Source organism: Sapajus apella, unplaced genomic scaffold (assembly GCF_009761245.1).
Source record: "Sapajus apella isolate SASKATOON/1434 unplaced genomic scaffold, GSC_monkey_1.0 scaffold34, whole genome shotgun sequence".
NCBI lineage: Eukaryota > Metazoa > Chordata > Mammalia > Primates > Cebidae > Sapajus > Sapajus apella.
Genome location: NW_022436974.1, coordinates 7,927,555 through 7,942,116, shown reverse-complemented (window position 1 = coordinate 7,942,116; position 14,562 = coordinate 7,927,555). Strand labels below are relative to the sequence as shown.

Below are 14,562 nucleotides of genomic sequence, written 5' to 3'. Positions count from 1 at the left end.
GCATTTTAGAAAACTGACCCAGGCCAGGGAGTTCAGGACTGCCTGAGCCAGACCATGCTGGACCTTGTGATCTATGTTAAACACATTAGACCTTTGTCCCAATACCGATGGGAAGCCATGAAATTATTTTAAACAGGGAACAATAGAATTCTATTCAAGATTTGAAAAGATCCCTCTTGTGATAGCTTGGAAAATGGATAGGAAAGGCAAGATATTCAGGGAAGCCAGCTAAGAGATTACTACAAAGTCCAGGTGAGAGATCATGGTAGTTCAGACTATGATTGTGATGATGGAGATCAACGTAAATGGATGAATTTGAGAAGAAGCAGAGATAGGAACTGGTGGCACTTTGGAAACGGAAAAAGAGGAAGAAGAAGAAGAATGCTTGCTTTGTTTCTGGCTTGTGGCTGAATATTGTTTGTGCCTTTCTTTTCACAGGGAGTAGTGTCAGTTTCTGAGGACCAAGCTTGGGAGAGGAGAGCTAATGCTCCCTGGGAAAGGTTGCATTTGCAATCTTCTTGAGATTTACAAGTTGAGATATCAAGCAGACAGCTGAATATCAATGTAAAGTATAGAGGTGAAGTCCTGGCTGGATATAAACATGGGTGTCACTGGTGTGGCTGATTGATGGCACTGGGGGATGGGCGCTATCAGCTAGGGAGAAAGCACAGGCATGAAGGAAGAAGCCAGCATTATACTTTGAGGATATCTGACAAAAAAAAAAAAAAAAAAAAAAAGGCAGACACAAGAAAGTGAACTGGAAAAGTGGACTGAGAAAGAGTGGTCAAAGAGGATGGTGCGATGTCACATGAGTCAGGGAGGGAGGGAGCTGACGATAGTATCCAATGCTGCTGGGATAGCACAAGTAATTTTTTAAAATGTCACTTGGATTTAATGGATGGAGGAAGCTCTCTGGATTTTTTCCTATGTCCTGTTCCTGTATCATGTTAGATAGTACCAAGTTAGAAAGCAGCAAACTGCATTAATTTAACTTTGAGTAAAAATTGTTTTGTCAAAATACTATTCAGTATTATATTCTCACCTCGTATTGAGAGAAAATGTAAGAAATTGTTTTAAAAAGAATGTTTCTGCATCTTTTGGAAACCGTTCTTGAAAACATTGAAAATGCAATTCATTATATTACTAATTTATATATAATAATTTTCTTAAAAATACTCTCTTATAATCTAGTATTAGCAAAAATTCCTTTCTCTTAAGGAACTAATAAGTTTCCATTTACTGGACAAAGAAACAATATAAGCTAATTATATTGACCTAATATATATTAATTCTATATTTAACAATATAACCTAAATATAATCAGGAAATTCAAAGCTACAGTTAATATGAAAGGGCTGTAATTAATAATTTAGCATATGGGCTTAATTTGTAAAATGACTTAATTTGTAGAAGTATTCATTATTTCTTCTTATGCTTCTCCTTCCCATCTTGAGTTGATGTCAGCTAAGAGGAATTGAATTCTTCCCGGTTGGTACAGTAGGCTCATCACAAAGAGTCCTTAATATGAACATTTATTAAGTTCCTGGTTCCGCTCAAAGCACTCTGTATACATTGCCTCATTTAATTCTTATATCCCTGTAGGATAAATATCAACATTCCAGTTTTACTGATAGAGAACAGAGACATTGAGAATTTAAGTAACTTGCCTCAAGTCCCATGGCAAATAAGTTTTAATTCAGTTACATTTGATTCCAAAGCTCTGGACTTCTCTACTACAGATGTTAATCTCTGTGTTTTAACTATGTCTTATCTCTCTTTTTTTGAAAGGAGCCCTATACCCAGATGGAACATCTGGAAAGAACAAAAATGATGACATGGTTCCTCCTGGGAGAAACTACACCTATGTCTGGCCAGTGAGAGAAGAATATGCACCTACTCCAGCTGATGCCAACTGCCTGACCTGGGTGTACCATTCGCACATCGATGCCCCTAAGGACATCTGCTCTGGGCTGATTGGCCCCCTGCTGGTCTGCAAGGAAGGTAAGAAGGCTTGTTTCCAGGTACCTAGGAAGTTGAAATATGAATAAGATTCATGTCTTATTTTGCCTGTCTTCTTTGCTCCACACAGAATGTGCCTCTTCTTCCAAATTTCTTTAAGAAATTATAACATGGAAGATCAGTCTGACACCGTAGCAGAGGGTAATAATTCAGATTTCGTGTAAGAATCATCACAGCATTTTAAGACTTTATTCTTATTAAAAAATGATATTTTATAGCACCACATATAGAAAAGTGAGAAATTTAGTCAAATGACCAGGGATGCCTTTGGCTTCATTATTTCACCCAAATAATCATTTGCTATTTTATTTCTTATTAATGGACTTACCATGTCTGTACTTTGTCAATAAAGTGAACTCCTTTTAGAGATAGCCAGGCTTCCAAGTCTGTCATTATGAAGATTTCTGTTTTATGAATTTTCTCTTCTGTGGCTCTGCCATTTCCATTAAAGCCTTTTGCTGATTTTATATTGTGGGTTATCCTTGCAGATATAGTTTTCACTGAACTTCAAACTTACCTGACACTATTGGAAGGAAGCAAAGCTCATCTTGATTTAGTTTTTTTTTTTCTACCCTTTTGAATGTGCCTGATAGGTATCCTGAATAGATATTCAGGGACACGGAATGATGTGGATCGAGAGTTTGTTATAATGTTTACTCTTGTGGATGAGAATCAAAGCTGGTACCTTGATGAAAATATCAAACATTTCTGCACGAACCCTGATTCAGTTGACAAGAAAGATGCTGTTTTCCAGAGGAGTAACAAAATGCATGGTGAGTACTTCCATGTTCCCAAACATATAATAGGCCTTTTATACTATACTACAAGGGATACAACATACACAGAAATATCAATTTGAGTTTGGCAATATTTATAACTCAGTGATGTCCATGGTTAGAAAGTGATGGCCAGGCATGGTGGCTTATGCTTATAATCCCAGCACTTGGGGAGGCCGAGGTGGGCAGATCGCGAAGTCAGGAGTTCGAGACCAGCCTGATCAACATGGTGAAACCCTGTCGCTACTAAAAATACAAAAATTATCTGGGTGTGATGGCATGCATCTGTAGTCCCAGCTACTAGGGAGGCTGAGGCAGGAGAATCGCTTGAATCTGGAAGGCGGAGATTGCAATGAGCCAAGATTGTGCCACTGCACTCCAGCCTGGGCAGCAGAGTGAGACTTTATCTCAAAAAAGAAAGAAAAACAGAAAAGAAAGTGATACAAGACATGACACATGTTTCAACCTGAAACAATCTGAGGGGGACAAGGCAGTGGATACATGCTAAATTGGGAATGCAGTGTGGACAAAGCCACAGAGCTTTGGGAAAATTGAGGGATCAATGTTATATGGTAACTGGAAAAGTATTGGTTCCTGAGGTGAGCCCGGAGCATGGGTGGGCTTGGATTGACTGGAAGGAGAAAGGAGAATGAAATTATCATCCTATATTAATTCTGTGTTTTGCAACCTTTTGCTTCATTCAGTAACTAACCATTTTCTGAGCAGCTGCTAAATTTTAAGAACTAAGTTATGCCTGGGGTTTAAATAAGTACTTGTTAATTCGTTACGTTTCCCAGGCATTCTTTATATCAACAAAATTTATTGAGCGTGCACTGTACATCAGACTCTGTATTTGTTCAAAATAGTGAATGTCTGTAGTTACTTCATTAGTTGAGACAGGGCACTTATTCATGCCTGTTTTGCAAAGCAGTAGCTTAATGTAGCATTTTAGGATGTGAGCGTTAAGTGGTCTCTTTCTACTCTTTTCTTAAAGAGTTCTAGTGAACATAAACAAAATAGTCAACCTACATAGCCCACCTTACTCATTGACATATCTTCTGTTGCTTGTCTGTCTCTCAGAATTGTTCTAACTAAGGTATCTTCAATGTAGTCATAAAATTATAAGAGAAATTGAAGGAGCTGAAGATCATCTGACCTTTCCATTTTATAGAAGAGAAACTGAGGTCAACAGACTATCAATAACTTGCCTAAGGTCAAAGTGATAATTAGTGCCAGAGAGTTTCCTTAGAAAAGTTCCATAGCAAATAAATATAAATTTGGCCGTGTTTTATTCCAAAGTTCATCAACTCATGATTGTCAGTACACTGACAATTTCCATTGTATTTCATGCCTTCTTTTTTCCTTCTAGTGGTATTCGGCAACCCTGTGTTTAGTGATTCCTGGAAACCATTTTAGGAGGAAAGGAAGTAAGGGAGGGAAAGAAAGGGGAAGGCAGGGAGGCAGAGAAAACAATGAAGGATGGAGTCAGTGAAGATGTAAATGCAGATCACTGCTGTGATCAGTTGTAATTCATATCCTTTACAAAATGGGAGTGATGCTCTCAAATATTGCAGAAAACTAGTATTTGTGATTATTTAAGACTCACCCACTCAAATAATTCCTCTTACTCTGTGTTTATTCTTTTGAAGTGAAAATGTCCAACATAATGAAATGAATTACATAAGCAAACAGATTACATGTAGCATAAAAAGAAGCCGGTCCAGGCACAATGGCTCATGCCTATAATCCCAGCACTGTAAAAAGCAGATGTGGGAGGACTGCTTGAGGCCAGGAGTTCAAAACCAGCCTGGACAACATATGGAGACCCTTTCTCTACAAAAAAATCAAACAAATAACAATAACAAAAAATCAGCTGGGCATAGTGGCACAGGCTTGTGGTCCAAGCTACTTGGGACACTGAGATCAGAGGATTGCATTAGCCCGGGATTTTGAGGCTGCAGTGAACTAAAGTGCCACTGCACCCCAGCCTGGGTGACAGAGCAAGACCCTGTCTCAAAAAACAAAAACAAAAACCCTAGCCTATATGCTGAAGTAGATGTGTGTTTGCAAACTATCCTTCAAGACTAGAAAAGGGCCGGGTATGGTGCCTCACGCCTGTAATCCCAGTACTTTGGGAGGTCAAGGTGGGCGGATCACTTGAGGCCAGGAGTTCAAGACCAGCCTGGCCAACATGACAAAACCTTTCTCTACTAAAAATATAAAAATTAGCTGGGCATGGTGGTGGGCACCTGTAATCTCAGCTACTGGGAAGGCTAACACACGAGAATCTCTTGAACCCAGGAGGCAGACATTGCAGTGAGCTGAGATTGTGCCACTGAACTTCAGCCTGGGTGTGACAGAGTAAGACTCCATCTCAAAAGAAAAAAAAAAAAGGAGAGAGAGAGAGACTGGAAAAGGAGACCTAATCAAGTATAGAAAAAAAATTAATTAAAAAAATCTAGCTTATGGAAGATAATACGTACAAAATTTATTGATCAATTTGTTTAAATTTACTAAAGTAATTTAGAATCAGCTGTGCTGCCTAAGTCATTAGGCATTTCAGCAATAATTGCTTTTTAACTCAGTTTGAACTTAAGAAGGGATGCTGTGACTTTATAGAGCCCTGAATCAAGTCCTTTTCTGAACTTGGTCAAGTCCCAGCTGCCATTTATATGGTTTTAAAGTATTTGCTCCTGGACTTATGCCATAAACTTGATAAGATTCTGCCCTAGCAACATGTAGTAAAATCCGTTTTTCTCTTGGCTTTTTAAAGTAAAAAAACAAACAAGTCATGTCTCATAAATCCCTTTTAATCAGTTCCTTTTCTTTCCGTCTTGTCACATGCTTCTTAATTAAGTAGATACTATGTGCCAGTTTTTCTGCTAGGTCCTGATAACTGTTAAGATGAACAAGACAGGGTTTCTAGTGGCAAGGAGCACAGAATCTGATGGAGATGGCAGATATGCCAGGGAAGGATTAGGACAGAGGTGCCTGAGCCTCCTGTAAGTATGAGCAGCACTCTGTTTTCTCCTGACCTCATTACTGTGTTCCCACAGCAGCTCTGAGGCTGTTTTCAGTGTATGCTGATCTTCACTTTTATTGAGTGTTTTCTCTGGAAAAAAGGCCAATAAAAAAGTTTCATTTCTTTTTTGGACAATATATATTTCTAAAAGCCAGGTTTTTCTGCACCAAAACCTTACAACCAATGGTTTGCAGTGGTTTTCCAGCCATTCTCAAGTATGTATTACCAACGTTTTTGGTCCTGGTCGCCTCTGCAGGGGAGTCTCTTACTAGTCTCACTAGGGTGTTTCTGTTTCCAGCCCTCAATGGATACCTCTTTGGAAACTTCCCTGAGCCTGATATGTGTGTTGGTGAATCTGTGTCCTGGCACCTATTTGGAATGGGAAATGAGATAGACATCCATTCCATCTATTTCTATGGTAACACCTTCATCAGCAGAGGGCATCGGACTGATACCATCAACCTGTTCCCAGCCACCTTCCTTACAACAGAAATGACAGTCATGAATCCTGGGAAGTGGATGATAACCTGCCAGGTCAGCGACCACCTACAAGGTAATAAGGACAAAAAGAAGAGTGGATATGTTTAGAATGGTGCAATCAAACCACACAGTCACCAGTGCTTATCCAGTGCCTACTGTTAGATAGAGTCTTGTATGTACTATATTTAATTAGGTAATAAATATACAGAATATACAGGAAAATACAATGCTCATCTCTTTAATAGCCTATCAACAGACGTGTATTGACCACTTCTATCTGAAAAAGGTAGGAAAGTATAGGTGACGGGGGGATGGAGGCAGCAAAACACATTGTCATGTATGTACCTATGCAACAATCCTGCATGTTTTGCACATGTACCCCAGAACCTAAAGTGCAATGAAATACATATTTAAAAATAAAATAAAATCTTCAAAGTGTTGCCACAAAAGCATAATGTACTTCAAATTAGCAATAAATATATAATTTCCAAAAAACAGTTGCCTACTTAAAAAAAAAAAGGTAAGAAAGTGATTAAAAATTGATGAGACCTTCAAGGAACCTATAATCTAGTAGTTAGACATAGTTAGACATTTACAAAATGAATAAAATTCAAAACAGAATGAGATAAATGCTCTTTGGGTATTATAGTCACTACTCTGGAACAATCAGAAGGGCTTCCTGAACAGCTGGCTCCTAATCTGAGCCTAGAAATATGGGTAGGAACTGAATAGATGAAAAAGAAAAGAAAGACTTTCCAGGTAGAGGAAGCAACATGAACTGGGAAAAACACATGTTCCCTTTGAGCAACTGTAAGTAGAATAATAAAGTTTTAGCATTTGAAAGGACTTTCTGGATAATAAGGACCAATCTCCCCTTCAATTCTTGAATTTCCTTTGAACATCTCTTGTGAGTAATTATAGCAGCTCATCTCATCTCTGGACTGATCTGTTGGAATGTTCTTCCTCAAATTGAGAGGAAATCCATTGACCTTCATGGACCATGATAGGTGCATGATAAACAGTTGTTGGTTTAAATGCCTATTGAATGACTTGATTCTGGCATACACTATGTCCTTTCTTATCTGGACTATCATATTCCTGGCAGAGAAGTGATGATAGACGAGCCTGGAGAGGTACAACAGGCCCCTTAGCAAAGCCAAGGAGGTGGGGCTGTGTCTGGGAAGGTAATCTTGATCCTTAGTTCTTTAGGCACACTAGTGACATCATCAGTGCAGTTATTTAGGAAGATAAATATATGCATGCAAGAAGGATTTGATGGAGAAATTCTGGCCACTGGATGCTAATTAAGAAGCCTCTGACAGCGTTAGAGTTCTCACACATAAAGGGGTCTGGCCTAAGATGGTGAAACCAAGATGGAAGAAATATGTTAATAGGATAGACACAGAAGAAATAATGTCTGGTTAAATTTGAATACTAACGTCACACAGTAACTAGTAAGTGCAAAGATCCAGCTGCTCAGGACTGCTTTGATAACACATTCTTATTCCTGTCCACCTTCCACAGCTAATCATAGAATTAGTCAACTGCAGTATCTCAATTACATTCAACTGAAGAATTCATCAGTTAATACCTACTAGATACTCTTCTGGAAAAACAAAGATAAACAAGACAAGGTTTCTATTATCAAAGAGTCTCATGCTGTTAAATCATGGAAGAAACTGTAGATTTAAAATCAAGATACTAGCAGCCATTTGAGAATAGTAAGATGGCTAAATTAGCCCAGTGGTTGTGGACATAAGCTGATATTTATACATTCACTGAAATACAACATTGCTAAATTGTCCATGCCTTCAGAAAAAAGTTATTGTAAAAAAATTAGAAAATACATATAACTGGATGTTTTTTTAACAAATAGGGATTGGGTCTTGCTATGTTGGCCAGGATGGTCTGAAACTCCTGGGCCCAGGTGATCCTCCTACCTTAGCCGTTCAAAGTGCTGGGATTATAGGTATGAGCCACTGAATCTGGCTCCTATAAATTGATTTTAAGATCAGTATTCCCATAATAGAAATATTTTATATTCATACTTTGGTAAATATCTTCCCTCACTATTTTCTATTTCTAAATATGTAAATATATATGTATTTTATAAAATGAAATCAGTCTATTAATGCTGCACTGTAGCTAACTTTTCTCATTCACAAATATATCAGAAACACATTTTCATGTCAGTGAATATAGAGCTTACTTTATCATTGCTAATACTTTCAGTATCCATTATAAGGAGATTACAACTTACCTAATCAATACTATATTGCTTAATGCTTATGTTTTCCACCAATTTTTTTTTTTTGCTATTTATAAACAGTTCTGATCACTATTATTTATACGTTTGCACTTTTGTCTGAACATTTTCTTAGAAAAACTCCTAGATTTAGAATTCCTCTGTCAAAGAGTTTGATTTTTAAAAAAGTTATGGACATACATTGCTACATTCTGTTTTGGAAATTATTATTCTTCTACCCGAAGTATATGAGTGTGGCTTTTTCCCCATTCATCTACCAACATTGAGAATTATTAGTCTTTCTAATCTTTACTAATCTGATCAATGAACAATAGTGTCATTTGAATACTATTAAGGTTTGAGTACTATTTAAGTACTATTAAGGTTGAACTTTTTTTTCCATTTGTTTATTGGCCAATATTATTTCTTTTGTGAATAAACTATTTCTGTTCCTTGCTCATTTTCTATTGAAGATTTACTTGTTTTCATCTTCATTTGTAAAAGTGATTTACAAGTTAATCTTTTGTCATCTGTGTCACAAATATCCCTCCTGTTGCCATTTATCCTTTTATAAAAAAGTTCTTTACGGTCAAATTTTCTGTTCAAAAGTCTAAATGTTCGTGAAGCCAAATCTATCAGTCTTTTCCGATATGATTCCTTTTGTGAGCATTTATGCCTCAGTTTGTGATTTTCCTCTGTTCTGCAGCTGGTATGCTGGGGCAATATAATGTTGATAACTGCAAAAGTGATATTTTCTACCCCAAGATGAACGGTCAACAGAGACGCTACTTTATAGCAGCTGAAAAAATTCTTTGGGATTATGCTCCTCAAGGCTATAACAAATTCAGTGGTCTTCCTCTAAATGTCTCTGGCAGGTGAGCACTCTTTGTTGGTGTTTCTAAGCCTCTCATCAGAGAAGCATGAGTTAGGTTTTCTCTGTGATCTCATTTGTATTCCAACCACTGCTCTGATGAGCTCATACTGCATAGATGGCATAATGTTGCTGCTTAAGGTGTTCTTAATACTGCAAAAGCACTGGTGAGAACTGGTAGAATATTTCTTGCTTTGTGACTTGCTGGCTAAATCAAAACACTAGATCATTCATTCATTCATCAAACATTTCTTGAGTAGGTACTATGTGCAAACTATAGTGCAAAGTGCCATTAGAAATACTAAGCTGACAAAGAATAGAGTAAGGACTTAACACATATGGAGCAGACAGTCTTGAAGAGGGAATGACAGGAGATGGAGATGACCTGGCCTAGCAAGGTTATCATTTTTGGTTCAAGGACATCCTGATTTAAGTTATGTACCCTTTATGTCCTACAAATATTCTTTTTCTTTCTATTCAGTGAAATGCCATTTTTCCTTCAAAGCATTACTCTAATGTCACCTCTGAAGTAAAAGCTTTGACTCCTGATTTATATGAATCATGTTCTCTCTGCACTCCCATAGAATATTCTGCTTTAAAAATTGAATCTAGCAATTTATTAGATGGATCTGGATTCCTGTGACTTGTTATTATGTAACCATCTGCAAAAATATCTGTGAAAACATTAAAAAATGTACAGTGTGATATCAAGAATCCTTTTTTATATTTAAGGGAATGTTTTAAAAATTCTCTTTGTGATCAATGATAAAACACCATTTGTTTCTTTAAGTGTACATTTTATTCATTCATTTATTCATTCACACAATCACTCATTCTTCCACCAAACTGATACACTTGAACCCTGCCTAAAGAATTTGTGTGCACCATATGTGAAAAACTTTGATATCAGCTTTCTCTATTGACAAGTATTTCCCCATGAACAAAATAATGAGAATTAGCATTCAAAATTGTCTTAGTGGCCTTTTAAAATTCTGAAGTGCCTTCTGAAATATGAAAGATTAAACTATATTCAATCAATATTTAATGTAATATTTGAAAGCACAACGTGCAAGTTGACATAAGGGATGCAAGGATATCTAAAGCAATAAAAAGCTCTACTCTTGTTCACAAGAGTAGAGAAGTAACTGCAAGTTACAAACAAGAGTGAGGTGAGTTGTCCTGGTATTGAGGTTACCTGGGTGTTCTGAGAGAGCTAAGCTAGCCAGGGAACATGTCACAGAGGAAGTGAGAATTAAGCAAGATCTCAGGAGTGTTAGAATTTATCTAAGTGAATAGTGAAGAGGGTAATTTTAGATGCAGGGGTTGATGCAAAGCATGTATGGCATGGGGAGAATGAACAGACGAGACTGCAGTAACAATTTGCATAGAAGAATGGGCATTTGCATAGAGAAATAGGGAGAGAATTGGGGCAAATGGGATATCAATTGCAGAGATTCTTTCATCTTTTGAACAGTATTTGATTGGCAATTGGGAGCAATTGAAGATTTTGGAGCAGGTATGTAACAATAAAAATTACCATTTTGGAGATTAATGTTGTATTAAGTAAAAAAGTATGCACGGTCTTGGCAATTAAAAGTACTTTTTAATCACAGTGTGGACCATTATGGCCATTATGGTTTACTTTTGCACCAATCTAATAGTTGTGTGTATGCTGAGAAGAAAAGCAAATGAGCTGGTATCAGACAGAGGATGCTGTTTGGAGGTTCATATAATGGGCCACACCCAGTGTGATTTGGGCTTGCACTGGGATCATGGTAGTGGGAAGAAAAGGAAAGAAAAGAGAAGATGCACAAAGAGAGTAGAAAAGGAAGAGTGCCAAAAAATTTTACAAAGTAAGGATGAATGAGTTAAGGAAAGGAAGCAGAAAAAGAAAATCTACGTGGCTGCAAGAGTGATGGTAACATTGATGGAAATAAGACAGTATAGTGACAGCCAAAATTTACATTATCATATTCATGACTTGGAAATTTGGTATTTCATGTATATAGTTTATATGATAGCACTCCATTAATTACACAGTTTGATTAACTAGACACTCCATTCCTTAATCATGCCAGATATCAAAGAGCTTACTAGATGCAGAGACTATTCATATTAGCATCAGCAAGAGAGAGAGGGATGTTTATTCTGCAGAGAAACCAGTTAGCTCTTTGTTACTTTGTAGAACACCATTCTGGGACTCTAATGTTGGTAAGTAAGGAGTTTACTTGTGCCTTCTTCAGTTGCTGGACCTCTGGGGAAGAAAGCACAATGGCTAGGAGAGAAATGAGCTTGAGTATCATCCAGCCCCTGAAGACTTTTAGGGCTGGTTGGCTATTCCTGGGAACTCTGTCAAAGTCTGTGCTGACTTTTCTGGGGACATGGGTGGGTGGGTGGACTAAAGGTGATAGAATGAAGCTCCATAATTAAAACATTTGGTGGCTATGTTGAGAGGTGTCCTCGATCAGTTTCCTTTGTCTTTTCAGTGACTCTGATCTCTACTTCACACAAGGGGACAACAGAATAGGAGGAAAATACTGGAAGGTTCGGTATACTGAGTTTGTTGATGCAACTTTTACAAAAAGAAAGAGACTCTCTGCTGCAGAAGCCCATCTTGGAATTCTTGGTACAGTAAAACCATCCCCCATGCGTTGAACCCAGGGAGGTGTTTTAGCTGGGCATATACATCTGCACAGTATGACTCTTCTGCTCTACTTCTTTCTGTCTCTTTTCATTCTCTTCTCTCTCTCCTTGATATTTTTCAGGCCCAGTTATCAAGGCAGAGGTGGGTGATACTCTGTTAGTGACCTTTGCCAACAAAGCTGACAAGGTCTATAGCATTTTGCCCCATGGTGTGATCTATGACAAGGCATCTGATGCAGCCCCAAACCTAGATGGTAAGTCTCACTCTGGGCTTAGAAAAGAAACAGGATGGGTGAGCAAAACTTAGAACTAAACAGACCTGGTTCAAATCCTCATCCCTTCTGTTATCTGTCCTGAGGGCTTGGGCAATCACTTAAACTTTCTGAACCCGATTCTCTCCTGTTAAATGTGGATAGCAATACTTGCCTCACAGGGCTTTGGAAAGGAAATTTAGGACAAGGTCTGGCACATGGTATGTTCTTAGGAAATGTTCGCTTCTTTCTTTTTTTCTCAATAATATAGTAAATCTCAACAGTGGGCTACTTTCACAATCACTTCTTTTTCTCTAAGATGGAGAGCTTTTCAGTTGCAGGTTGCATAGGATTCTGCAGGTGAAGGCTGAAGGGAAAATCTGATTTCTAGTGGTTTGTTGACATCAAAATCTTTTCGTGGTCTTTGCTGTGTATCAAATCAACCCATATATTTATAAAAAACAGTAACTGTGTTTATCCTCTGTTATGACCTTTTCCCATCACAGAGTGTGTAGCACAGGCTCTCTAAATGTGAAAAAGGTGGTTGTTGCCCAGTGGCTGTGGGAACTCCAATTCATCATCATACTGTTCTTGGGAAACTTCTAGTTCCTTGGTACCCATCCCTATCACTGCAACAGACACCCTGGCTTCCTGGAATACTGCTTCACACTGGAGTGTGATGCCAGGCCCGGTTGAGAAAAGGTTTTGTGGTGATGGTGAGGGGACAGAGAAGAAGGGAATGGAAGATAATTTCCTCTCCCTGCACCCATTCTCACCCTCTTTTGCTGTGGTAACAATTCCTATACCTGTCCTCTTTTCCTTGGTCAAAATACTCAAAATGGCCGGATACAGTGGGTTATGCCTGTAAACCTAGCACTTTGGAAGGCTGAGGCAAGAGGATCTCTTAAGCTTCAGAATTCAAGGTTACAGTTGTAATCATGCCACTGTACTCCACCCTGGGTGACAGAGCAAGGCCCTCTCTCTTAAAAAAATACAAGAAAAAAAATGCTCAGAATAACTGTGTGTGAGCAGAAAGAACACCAGAATAGACAAAATGTTTAATTCAGCAAACATATTGGGCACCTTTTTGCAAAGCACTGGGTAAAATGCAGAATGAGCCTCTGGCCTTGTCTAGTAGGAAAGATCCAATGTGTTTTTTGGCAGTATGATGTAAGGGTTAGTGCACACTCTTTGGAATCAGACAAAACTGAGTTTGAATCCCAGATTTGCTATTTATCAGCCCTGTAACCTTGGGCATTCACTAACATCCTCTATCTTGTAGTTACTTAGATTATTTCTGAGTTGTTTCCTATATTTCAAACTCTTTAAAGATAGGTTTCTTGGTTAATTCTTTTGGGTATCTTCTGGAAGACCAGATATAATATATTCTACATAGAAGTCATTCCAATGATATTTTATGAATTTTAATTTAATTGTTGAATGGGCCACTGTCAGTCTTTTAATATTTGCTAAGGCTGGCATTTGAGTAAGAAATTGTATGCCATTTATGAAGAAGATAATTCTTTGATTTAAACTTCTATTTCATAAGCCAACTGATTGTGGCAGTGGTCTCCTCTAGTAGGATACAGGAGAGAAAACCACTCTCCTGGTACAAAATTCTTCGTCATCAGAAGAAGACACCCAGGGCTGGAAGACCCTGTCTTACCAATATAATGTTCTTGGCTGTTGCTTTGAATAATTGTTTTATTTATATCCTCAGGATTTGTGAAACCAGGGGCGCACGTTAAACCAGGTGAAACTTTTACATACAAGTGGATGGTACCTGAGAGCGTAAGCCCAACTGCTGGTGATCCTCCGTGTCTGACCTATGTTTACTTCTCAGCAGTTGATCCAATTAAGGACACCAGCTCTGGCCTTGTAGGGCCTTTGCTAGTCTGTAAAAAGGGCGTCCTCAATGCTGATGGGACACAGGTAGGCCATCAAATGTTACTAGTTCTTCTCAGAGTTATATGTGGGAGAGATCTGCAATAGGGCCAGAGGCGAGACAGGAATAATCAGTTACAAAAAGTGATTTATCTTTCTTCCCCTTGAAGTAGACTTCTATGTAATGGAGATTTTATTTTTTGGTGAAAATTTAAGATCTAAATTTATAGTTACAAATGCCCAGCTGGGTGCAGTGGCTCACACTAGTAATCCCAGCACTTTGGGAGGCTGAGGCAGGTAGATCATGAGGTCAGGAGTTCAAGACCAGCCTGACAAACACAGTGAAACCCCATCTCTACTAAAAATACAAA

General features: G+C 38.1%; 1 protein-coding gene across 1 annotated transcript in view; it reads left to right on the top strand.

The window, feature by feature from the left end:
* Positions 1-14,562, top strand: part of HEPHL1 (hephaestin like 1) — a 77,696-nt gene that overhangs the window by 26,016 nt on the left and 37,118 nt on the right. Inside the window, exons 3-9 of the mRNA XM_032295759.1 lie at positions 1,789-2,001; positions 2,613-2,792; positions 6,116-6,370; positions 9,249-9,417; positions 11,900-12,039; positions 12,179-12,310; positions 14,028-14,239. Of these exons, the coding sequence (XP_032151650.1) occupies positions 1,789-2,001; positions 2,613-2,792; positions 6,116-6,370; positions 9,249-9,417; positions 11,900-12,039; positions 12,179-12,310; positions 14,028-14,239 (1,301 nt within the window). The remainder of the gene's footprint in view (positions 1-1,788; positions 2,002-2,612; positions 2,793-6,115; positions 6,371-9,248; positions 9,418-11,899; positions 12,040-12,178; positions 12,311-14,027; positions 14,240-14,562) is intronic.